General features: G+C 37.3%; 1 protein-coding gene across 1 annotated transcript in view; it reads right to left on the bottom strand.

Annotated features, from left to right (window-relative positions):
* LOC127443208 (neural-cadherin-like) overlaps nt 1-12,197 on the bottom strand; it is a 379,800-nt gene that overhangs the window by 158,964 nt on the left and 208,639 nt on the right. Inside the window, exons 12-13 of the mRNA XM_051701811.1 lie at nt 10,079-10,246; nt 6,957-7,206 (exon numbers count right to left, since the gene is read on the bottom strand). Coding sequence (XP_051557771.1) covers nt 6,957-7,206; nt 10,079-10,246 — 418 coding nt within the window. The remainder of the gene's footprint in view (nt 1-6,956; nt 7,207-10,078; nt 10,247-12,197) is intronic.

Below are 12,197 nucleotides of genomic sequence, written 5' to 3' on the forward strand. Positions count from 1 at the left end.
ATCATTATCATCATCATTTATTTATTTTTTTGGTTGAGAATGTGTATCAAAGAAAATGTAATAGTCTGTGGTGCACTGATATAAAATCAGGCTCTCTGTCATTCAGATAAACTGAATAATGTGGCCTTGGTTCCATAAAACAGTTTTAACAAGATGTTATTCTTAAAAAATCAATATCTATGTATTGTTTCCAGCCTTAATATAATAGTTTGACCTCTCATATACAATATGGAGATGCAACCACAAAAGGGCAATTAAAATTCTGCTTTTCCATAAAAAAAAATAAAAAAAAATCTGATTTATAACTCTGACATTATGTCTTATCTAAGCTGTGTTCTGGAGGAAATTAATCAAGATTACTCTCCTTAAATGTGCTGTTCTCAGTAATGGAAGGGACATGAGGACATTGGAATTCAGGGTAAGATCTTTAATGGGTTCAATGATTCCAGACACTAATCACCATCTGATGCACTTTTTACTTCACTGAGGTTTTAATTTTCTATCAGCCAAAGCCGTAAACCATGAATCAAACAGCAATGCCAAATCCATTACAAACTCCTCCCTCCAGCCCTCCCTCGTTTCTCTCTGCCTCTATCTCTCGATTCCTCTCTGTATCTGTCCCCTCAATGTGACACAGGCTGTACTCTTAACTGGAGAAAGAACATATGGTGTAAATAAACTGGTAGGAAGAGAACAGATTAATGATTTGTCTGTGGCTTATGTGGAGCACCCATGAATGGTAAAATGCTTTCCAGGAAGATGTTACAGTTTAGATTACATTTCCTCCAATGGTAAGATGTACTTTTGAGTCTAAAGCACCTCTGCTCCTGATCTGATGCCAGCTTCCTCCTACAAATCCAAATGCATTAACATACATCTTGGAAATAACTGTAGCTACTAGATCAGTATTATGAAGCAGCCATAACTGAGGGACAGAAAGGGATTCATGCATGAAGAGAGCCAGATTAACACTGCGAGGGAAACTCTGTAATTTACAGAGGGAGGTGGAGAGACCTCCTGCAGTGTAAGGGATGGGTGCTGAGGAATACTTAAGTAGAAGGGAACAGCAAGGGTGGGATAAAATAAAGGGTATTAGAGTGTTGTGGCTACCAAGCTTTAGAATGCATTCTGGACTGATCAGAGTTGAAGAGTGCAAATGGATTAAAAAGGGAGTTAACAAGTATGCGGGTTTGAACTGGAATTAAAACATGAAGTGGATTAAAACTGTAGATGTAAAAGCACTTCCATGTAAATCACATTGATTATAATTAATGAAGTGTCCATTAAAAATAGAAACTGACTTATGCATACTGTGACGAGGAGGAGGGCGTGGCTGGGCCGTGATGGTGCATGGCCGGCGCTGAATCAGCCGATCAAGGGGAGAGCGAGATAAAGGGGAGCCAGAGGCGCCAGTTCGAGAGAGAGATGCACGCGGCCACGTTGCATGTGTGTCTGTGTTTGTTTCATGTTATTTTAAGTTTGAGTTTTGACATTAAACTTACATTTATGAACTTATGTTCAGCCGGTTCTCGCCTCCTCTTAGCCTGTCCTTTAACTGTTACAGTGGTGCCGAAACCTGGGAGGGAGGAGGAATGCACTGTCATGGAGTCCTCGCCGCTGCCATCCTGTCTGCCTGGGGAGCAGCTGCAGCTGTCTGCCTGGGGATGGAGGGGTCGCTGCCAGCCGCCGAGAGTTGGAGGAACCGCTGCCATCTGCTGAAGAAGGCGGGGGTGGTTCCATCTGCCAGGGGCCGGAGGACTCGCTGCCGTCCACTGGGGAAGGAGCAAGCTGGCGTCTGCCAGAGGGCGGAGGAGCAGTTGAGGACCAGGTGACAGCGTGTCTGGGAGCCAGCGAGCAAGTTCTTCTCTCTCTCCTCTCTCTCTCTTTCTCTGTGTGTGTCTCCGCTCGCACTTTCCCTATCCCCACGCCTCCCCACGTCTCTCCCCCAGGTTCACAGGAAGCGGAGTGGATCACCGGCTGACAGAACGGCCGGAAGGGCAGCGTCTCCCCTCCAGAAATGGGGGGGGGGGGGGGGTTAGTCAGACCGGTGGCGCCCCGGTCTGAATCGGGTGCAGGAGGAGTGTGACGAGGAGGATGGCGTGGCCTGGCCGTGATGGTTCACGGCCAGTGCTGAATCAGCTGATCAGCGGGAGAGTGAGATAAAGGGGAGCCGGAGGCACCAGTTTGAGAGAGAGAGAGAGAGATGCACGTGGCCGCATTGCATGTGTGTCTGTGTTTGTGTTTGTTTTATGTTGTTTTAAGTTTACGTTTTGACATTAAACTTGCGTTTACTATTCAGCCGGTTCCCGCCTCCTCCTTGCCCGTCCTTATACTGTTACACAAACATACAGTACTGTGCAAAAGTCTCAGGCACATTAGATGTTTCACAAAAACATTTGTCTTAAGATTGTTATTTTATATTCTTTGTTTAGTGTGTCAATAGACAATTTTAGATTTCCAAACATTCCTTTTGACAATAGAACAGAAGTAGAACAAAGAGTATTGCAACAGATGGTATGGCCCCCTGAGAGCCCGGATCTCAACATCACTGAGTCAGCCTGGGATTACACGAAGAGACAGATGCAATCGAGCCTAAATACATAGAACTGTGGCAGGTTCTCTAAGATGCTTGGAACAACATCTCAGCCAACAACATTGAAAAACTGTGCACAAGTGTACATAAATAGGGTGATTTAGAAATTGATTTAGGTTTTTCTTTTTTTATGTTTACCGAACTTTGTCTGAATTTGATAAAGAGATAAATATTTTAAATTGATAATAATAATAATAATAATAATAATAATAATAATAATAAATAAATTAAAAAAAAGAAGAAAAAAAGAAAAAAAAAAGAAAGGCCCACTATCTCTCAGTGGCTAAAAGAGATGTCCTCATGTATTCTGATGGAAAGATAACATATTCTTAAGAGTAAATAAGCTACATTTTTTAAATGTTTGGAGGCACTTTTTTTATCATTTACAGAGCATGATGACACTGGCAATGTAGCAAATGCAGTAGAGGTATATCAAGCTGCTTAACCAACGTATATTTGAATTTGCAGTATTTCAGTCCCTTTTGTATTGGAAATGCCTATGAGTGATATGATTATGATGATGATGATGATGATTATTATTAACTGATTTATTTATTTATTTGTTGTTTTTTTATTATTATTTATAACTAGTGGTGCACCGATCAGAACATTTTAGGCCAATACTGATCTCCAATTGTTTTTAACACTAAGATCGGCCGATACCGATTTTTTCTTAAAGTGCCCTTTGCCACACTTTTGCAAGTTATATGCTGCAGTTATATGTTTATGCCCCACACAATGTAAGCGCAGCGTAGTTCTAGCGGGAAGACTAGCATCTGTACAACATTGCACCATTAGCTAGGTAACTCCTAGCCAATCACATGTAAGCCAATACTTTTAAGTCTGCTCATAAACTATCACATTGCATTTCAGTGTGCTAACACGGCAACCTCCACCACCCCACCACCCCACCACCACCAGTTGAGTCCCATCCTGCATGGGGTAGGCTCTTCGCCCCTGCCTCCTATCTCCAGCAGGATATGATGGTTCTGAGTACAACTTCTTTGGACCACCAGATGGGGCTTACGCCAAAGAGAGACATTACATTTCTGTTTTATATTCATCAAATAAATGTCATCTTAAATTTCACTCAAGTCTGCAAGTCTTCCTGATAGAAGTAAAATTACGGTAACACTTTACAAAAAGGTTCCATTTGTTAACATTATTTAACAACATTACTGTAGTTAACATGAACTAATGAACTTAATGTTAGTTACAACATATGCTAATAAATTTTTTTTAAATCAAAGGTCGTTTTAGTTAATGCACATTAATGCACTATGAACTAACATGAACTAACAATTAACAATTGTATTTTTATTAACTAACATTATGATTCATAAATACTGTAAAAATATATTGTTCATTGTTTTTTTCATGATACTAATGCATTAACTAATGTTAAAGAAATTAAACCTTTTTATTAAGTGTTACCAAAATTACATTAAAATTGCATTAATTGTGAATTGCTAACATTTATTTGTATTGAAAACAGTTATCAATAGTTCTGTTGCCAATATCAAAAGGTCATTGTGACATACTGGCAACCAAAAACCATGAGAGCATAACACACAGAAGAAATACTTTCAAAAATAAGAAAGAAATATCTGTTACAAGCTCTAAAACTGCTCCAGTGAGAAATCATTAATATTTATGATTTGTTTACTGTCTTTGGCGTCTTGTAACACAAATCACTAATTATTAAGCAAATGCTTGAAGACCGTTATTGAAGGTTAAACAGTTACATCTGTTATTAGTTGTATTGTTACCCAAATTAATCTGATTTAAATTGGATCCTCACAGAATAGCACTGGGATGAGTGACTGATGATGAGATATTAAGAGCACCTGGAGAGCTGCATGTTTGACTGACAGTTGACACCGAGTGCGCTCAAATATTCTCTATTGCTCCTCACAACGTCTGATTGTCATGACTCGAGTTACATCACGTGTACTCAGATTTGTATTTGCATGTTTATTTGTTGTTTAATTCGTTTTTATATCCATTAGCAGCCTCTTTATCCTCTTCCTGCTCACTGTGCAATGAGTCAGAATAACTTAATGGGCAACTTAATATTCATACATGTGTAATTCTTACAGATTTTTAAAAAAAATAACAGCATTTTCATGTGAATTACATCATGTCTGAAAGTTTGTAAATTCGTGAATGCTTAGAACTGCCAACAACTTACCCTCCACTCTGTCATGCTTCAAGGGCTGAGAAAGCACTCATAAGAGAAGCAGTATATGTGTGAGTCCATGCTTGCTGCAAAAAAGACTGGCCCTGATTCTAGGCACGATCGGCCGATCGCCGTTCACAGATTTAAGACGAATATCGGCCGATTTCAATCGGTGGCCTATCAATCGGTGCACCCTTATTTATAACGATAAATAATATATATATATATATATATACACAGTTGTGCTCAAAAGTTTGCATATCCTGGCAGAAATTGTGAAACTTTGGCATTGATTTTGAAAATATGACTGATCATGCAAAAAAACCTGTCTTTTATTTAAGCATAGTGATCATATGAAACCATTTATTATCACATAGTTGTTTGGCTCCTTTTTAAATCATAATGGTAACAGAAATCACCCAAATGGCCCTGATCAAAAGTTTACATACCCTTGAATGTTTGGCCTTGTTACAGACACACAAGGTGACACACACACAGGTTTAAATGGCAATTAAAGGTTAATTTCCCACACCTTTGGCTTTTTAAATTGCAATTAGTGTCTGTGTATAAATAGTCAATGAGTTTGTTAGCTCTCACGTGGATGCACTGAGCAGGCTAGATACTGAGCCATGGGGAGCAGAAAAGAACTGTCAAAAGACCTGTGTAACAAGGTAATGTAACTTTATAAAGATGGAAAAGGATATAAAAATATATCCAAAGCCTTGAAAATGCCAGTCAGTACTGTTCAATCACTTATTAAGAAGTGGAAAATTCGGGGATTTCTTGATACCAAGCCAAGGTCAGGTAGACCAAGAAAGATTTCAGCCACAACTGCCAGAAGAATTGTTCAGGATACAAAGAAAAACCCACAGGTAACCTCAGGAGAAATACAAGCTGCTCTGGAAAAAGACGGTGTGGTTGTTTCAAGGAGCACAATACGACAATACTTGAACAAAAATGAGCTGCATGGTCGAGTTGCCAGAAAGAAGCCAATGCCACAAAAAAGCCTACAATATGCCCGACAACACCTTGACATGCCTCACAGCTTCTGGCACACTGTAATTTGGAGTGACGAGACCAAAATAGAGCTTCATGGTCACAACCATAAGCGCTATGTTTGGAGAGGGGTCAACAAGTACTGTGCTCCTTGAAACAACCACACTGTCTTTTTCCAGAGCAGCCTGTATTTCTCCTGAGGTTACCTGTGGGTTTTTCTTTGTATCCCGAACAATTAATCTGGCAGTTGTGGCTGAAATATTTCTTGGTCTACCTGACCTTGACTTGGTATCAAGAGATCCCCGAATTTTCCACTTCTTAATAAGTGATTGAACAGTACTGACTGCCATTTTCAAGGGTTTGGATATCTTTTTATATCCTTTTCCATCTTTATAAAGTTCCATTACCTTGTTACGCAGGTCTTTTAACAGTTCTTTTCTGCTCCCCATGGCTCAGTATCTAGCCTGCTCAGTGCATCCATGTGAGAGCTAACAAACTCATTGACTATTTATACACAGACACTAATTGCAATTTAAAAAGCCACAGGTGTGGGAAATTAAACTTTAATTGCCATTTAAACCTGTGTGTGTCACCTTGTGTGTCTGTAACAAGTCCAAACATTCAAGGGTATGTCAGCTTTTGATCAGGGCCATTTGGGTGATTTCTGTTATCATTATGATTTAAAAAGGAGCCAAACAACTATGTGATAACAAATGGCCTCATATGATCACTATGCTTAAATAAAAGACATTTTTTTTTGCATGATCAGTCATATTTTAAAAATCAATGCCAAGATTTCACAATTTCTGCCAGGGTATGTAAACTTTTGAGCACAACTGTATATATATATATATATATATATATATATATATATATATATATATATATATATATATATATATATATATGTGCATTTTTTTAAAGTATTATTTTCTTTACAGTAAGTATTATGTTTTGTTACAGACCAATTTTTATATACATTTTCACTGTTGAAAATATGCACTAATATAAAAACCAATAAACAATGTAAACAAACACAAGAAATATAAATGTTAACATATATGTCAATGGTTTGTAAACACAGCTTCTAACAGCACTATACTATCAATTAATAAATCTAACATACTGTACGTCTCTTGACAAACTCTGAATCTGTTACTGCTGTGACTAAAAAAAGACACTCTTTACCGGTGATGTTAATGTAAACAGTGGTGAAGGCTGCTAAAGGTACAGGAGCCACATTCTGAGCTCGAACCCTAAGTATGAAGTTGCGGGTGGTCTCATAGTCCAGGGGTTCTGCAACAAGTATAGAGGCAGAGCCATCTTCACGGTTTGGAGTAAGGTAGAAACGAACAGGCATGTTGCTTTCTGGAACCAATCCATCCTCCAAGTTATAAGTCACCCTCGGGTCACCCAGTGGGGATGTGGCCTTGATAGTCTGGCAGGAGGAAATATTAGTTTAATTAATTAATTACAATCGTCATGTGTAATGCAGTGTATAGACACAGCTGGTTAACCAACTATGTAAAACTCAATAAAACTTTTCACTGGTCTGTCTCTGTATATTCTAGTAACATTCAGCCTCTGTCTTTAGACAAAACAGTTGTGAACCTCTCTGTTCATCCAATGGGAAAATTGTAAGGATACCTCCATTACAAGTCAATTAAATTAGCTGCATTACTTCCTTTATCATCATTTACACACAATACCAATTAGAATGCATCAGCGAGTGCTATCTTCACCCCTCCACCTTCAACATGATTACATGGGAAGTCGGCATGCTGTTTCCAAAAGTTCCAGTACCCTAGGATCAGCAACAGTATGCCGACACACTGACATGCCCTATCTCCCATCGGACATATTTGTAATGGCTCAACAACAATTACTTTCCATCATGGCATGACTGGTAGTGTGTTGCATCAGCTGCATGGGAGACCACAGTTCAATCCCTATTCAAACGAGGAAGTAATCACATTTGTATAAACAATCACCAGCGTGATAAGGAGGTTGCATTTTTATCCCTAACATTGCATTTTGTCTCTGCTAATGGTTAGGCTTAGATTTGGGTTTTGGTTGGGGGGTAGATTAAATAAAATAAGCATTTCTATTCATTATTTTACATCCTGTTCAGCTGAAAACAATTATTTTTACAACTGGGTTCTGGCGACCTCTCCCGGATATAAATGGATGTCACACTTGTTTATATGCTCTGAAACACTTACCACTTTAGCCTCTGAAGGCAGTGTTTTCGAATTCAGTCAACGTATACCGATTTCAGCAAAAGAAAAATCGGCACACACATGCTGATTTTTATGTGACATCAGGCTGCCTCCTTTCTGTGTTTTTGTTTTTATTTCCTGTTGCCCTGTTTATTTATGCTACCCTTCATAAGATGTTTCATCTGCATTAATAATGGCCTTAATGGCAATAAAAGTATTCCAGGAAATTCAGCAAATTAATGCTTTCAGTGCATTTGTTACCAAATGAAAGAGGAAGAAAGTAAATGTCCATAAATGGTCCAAGCTCACTGATTTGCTGGCTTCCTAAATAGTGAATGTAATGAAGCTGTGTCCTTAAAATTTGAAGCAACGAATCTGATAGTTCATAGCAGAGGGAAGGAGATAGATTAGCTCTGCATAAAGAGGGGAATGGAGCGCAGAGAATTATAGAGCATTTTACTATTACTTTAATGGACTGTATGTGTGCGTGTGCATGCGCGTGTGTGTGTGTGTATCTTATGGATGTGACAGGCATGGCCCGATCTGTGAAGACTCTGTGTGGTCGAGCAGAGAGCAGAAACTGACAGTTCATGTTTTCAAAGTTGACAGTGTTTGGGAATTCATGCCCCTCACGGAATGTCTAGGACTTTAGTGTGGAATTAAAACTAAGTCACATCCATCATAACAATCCTTAAATGCACATATGAAAGACATTGTCATTAATGGTGTGTCTCAAAGGTGTGCCTCAAAGGCCAAAGTAATAAATCAGTTATCAGAAGGTTTATGTTTGTTGAGCCTTTTGATATCTGTCCCTTTTTCAGAGTATATTTAGCATAGGTGAAAAAAATAAATAAAAATCATAACATTATGGAACTAAAGTCCTAATATTTTGAGAATAATCTCATAATAGGCCTTTATCAAGAATAAAGTCAAGGTTTAAAAAATAAATTCATAGTAAACCATGATTTAAGTAGTAATATTTTAGGGGGAAAAAATTCTAAATTAGGAGGTTACCACTTTGTTGAAAACACCTAACTTAAATAGGTTTTGGGGCAAGTTCAATAAACTTTCTAGAAAGTGTGGCTTTAAGTTAGTTCAATATGTGTCCTATGTGTAGACAACTCTTACTTACCAATTGTACTACAAAAAAAAATATTTTTTTAGGTACGGTGTTGATGGTGAGTTATGGCCATATTGTGGGTCATCAATCTCTCTTTTGTCTTAAGACATAACAGAACAAATTCTATTGTTGTTAAATTACATTCACAGGGTGAAAAATTCTTTAAGTAGGATCCTAATTCAACAAAGGAACACTAATCATCCCTATGGTGACTTTGTAAAGATCACAAAACTATTCATGAAAAAACTTTAACAAAAACCACTAAATAAAGCTAAAACATCTTTTATTTCTAAACAGCATTTATTAGTAAGCCTAGTAAGTCACCATACTTTGATCAAAAACACACAAAGTTAAATTATTCAGTCACAAAGCTCAATATCCACAAAGCTCAGTAGCAGATGCAACAATATGAAATTAATAGTGTTTATCCTTAATAGCTTAACAACAGCAAAATACCAAGTTTCCACTTCACAGTTCACAAAGTTTCCACATAAAATCCACTTAATAATAATCCTATGCCATTCTTTTGCAAAAAATGCATATTGTCCAAGTAAGGTCCAAATAGCAACTGTGCATAAAATGTCCAACAGTAAAAATTTTACTTTTTAGTATTTACAGTACATATTTTATGTTAAGTTTAAATATTACGTTGCATGTTATGTTAAAAAATTAAATATTCAGTACAATATAACAGTACTTTTACTAAATTACCAATAAGCTGACTTTCAAATTTCTTGTGCAATCTCAACATTTTCAAACTTTTCTTTCTTTTTCCTTTGAAGTAGAGATTGTCTAACAAAATCAAGGTTGTTTATATAAATTTATATATATATATATATATATATATATATATAAATAATTCTACAAATTTAAGTAAAATCAGACCTACAGAGAAAACATAAAATTGACACATTTGTACAGCTCTTGTACATCACACACTCTAATGTCTTTAAAGTGATGTTAATACATACCACAACTGGAGTGTCTCGGACAGTGTTTTCAGGGATAACGACCTCATATCTGTCCTTCTCCCACTGTGGTGGCTGGTTCTTCACATTGGTGATGGTGACTGCCAGCTCAACTGAACTGCTCCGATTGCCTCCATCTGTAGCTATGATCTGCCTGGTGATATAGGTCCTCTGGAATCAAACAAACACAAGTTCCTGCAAGGTCCTTTTTTGTGTAAGTTTTTTGTAAATTACTTATTGATGGCAGAGGATGCTGGAGAGAGCTCAATTTTAGTGTCGCTTGATTTAACTGCAGAATTTGAAAAAAAATGCCATTTAGTTTAAAGTGATACATTGAAGAGAAGGGTGAGAATATCTAGGGTGGCTTTAGACTGGTTGCCTATTTGTCGAATAGAACATTTGTAGTGTCCGTTGGAGAGGAGATGTCCTCCTCTTCAACAATAAATTGTGGTGTTCCACAAGGATCCCTGTTAGGGCCAGTTTTGTTTTCTTAATATATGTTAACGCTCTGTTCTGTGATTCGAAAATAAAACATTAATTTCCATTGCTATGCAGATGACCTGCAGTTGTATTTGTTGATGAATTCCAATGATCTAACTAATGTAAGTTTTTCAGTTTATATCAGATATAAAAAATTGGACGGCATTTAATTTTCTTCAGTTAAATACTGATAAAACATATGTTGTAATATTTGGTCATGGTTTAAAAAAAAGTCACATTGAGTAAGCACTTAGTCAGGTGGTCAAATATATTCATCAGGTAGGGAAAAATGTTGGCGTCTATTTTGATATAAATGTTTTTTTTTTTATTATTATTATTTTTTTTTATTTCACGTTAGGAAGTTAGTTCAGTCTTGTTTATAGCAGTTAAGGAACATTTCCAAGGTTAGACATGTCTTGAGTTTAAGTGATACAGAGTAGCTTATACATGCTTTTATTTCGACTCACCTTAATTATAGTAATGCCCTGTTTTCAACTTTAAATCAACAGAATTTAACACGGCCACAATCAGTGCAAAATGCTGCAGCTAGGCTTTTGACGCAAACTCTGTTTAACAGAGTGTGAATAACATGGCCGTTACTAAGATTAAGCAGTTTTTGGCCGCTCATGTGATCCAACTTGGCAGCCCCTATGAGGGGACCCTCTCCATGTAGAATAAAACAGCATTCAAAAGGCTAATGATATGACTGGTGTCTTCATCTCTTATGGGTGGTCATGATTTTAAATTTCAAAATTAATATTTATTTCTTTAGGAGTAAAACTTTTTTTAACAAGGAAAAAATACTGAGCACAACCTTAATGAAATGGCAAATACTATTTTGATTAAAATCTAATCTAAAGTGTGAAAATATTTTACGACACCAAGGTTGACCTTTTAATTAACTGCATCAAGTGTATCTATATGAATCATGTGGTTTATTTATTGGAGAAATGTGAAAATGTCTGTATAACCATGCTGTTCTATTCTCAATCACTGACTTTGTTGTCAGCTTACAGCAGAAGCCAGCACAAATCAACATACTAACTGATGCTGTCTGTGTACACAGCAGCCTGCATTGTATAACAGGGAGTTTTGCATATTTTCACACTTCAGATTAGATTTTAATCAAAATAGAATTTGCATAGCAGAGCTGGAACTACAAGCCTGCTTTGACTGCACTGGTTAGAGTGTTTTGAAGTTGCAGACACCAATCTGGACGAGCACACAGATACTGTGACATCATATATCAGTTACTGTGAGGATATGTGTATACCTACTAGGACTTATTTCATGTTCAACAATGACAAACCATGGTTTACAACAAAACTCAGGCAGCTTCATCAGGCCAAAGAGGATGCTTACAGAAGTGGAGATAAAAGATTGTACAATCAGGCTAGAAAAACACTGACAAAAGAGTGGCTAAAAGAAGCTACTCTGAGAAGCTGAAAAACAAGTTTTCAGCTAATGACCCTGCATCAGTGTGGAGAGGCCTGAAAGACATTACTAACTACAAGACACCATCCTCCAACACTGTAGGGAATCAACAACTGGCTGATGACCTGAATGTGTTTTACTGTAGACTTGAAAAGCCCAGTCTCACACCCACTCCCGCTCTGACATTCACCTCCCACATACATCAACA

Source organism: Myxocyprinus asiaticus, chromosome 1 (assembly GCF_019703515.2).
Source record: "Myxocyprinus asiaticus isolate MX2 ecotype Aquarium Trade chromosome 1, UBuf_Myxa_2, whole genome shotgun sequence".
In the NCBI taxonomy this organism is placed as follows: Eukaryota; Metazoa; Chordata; class Actinopteri; order Cypriniformes; family Catostomidae; genus Myxocyprinus; species Myxocyprinus asiaticus.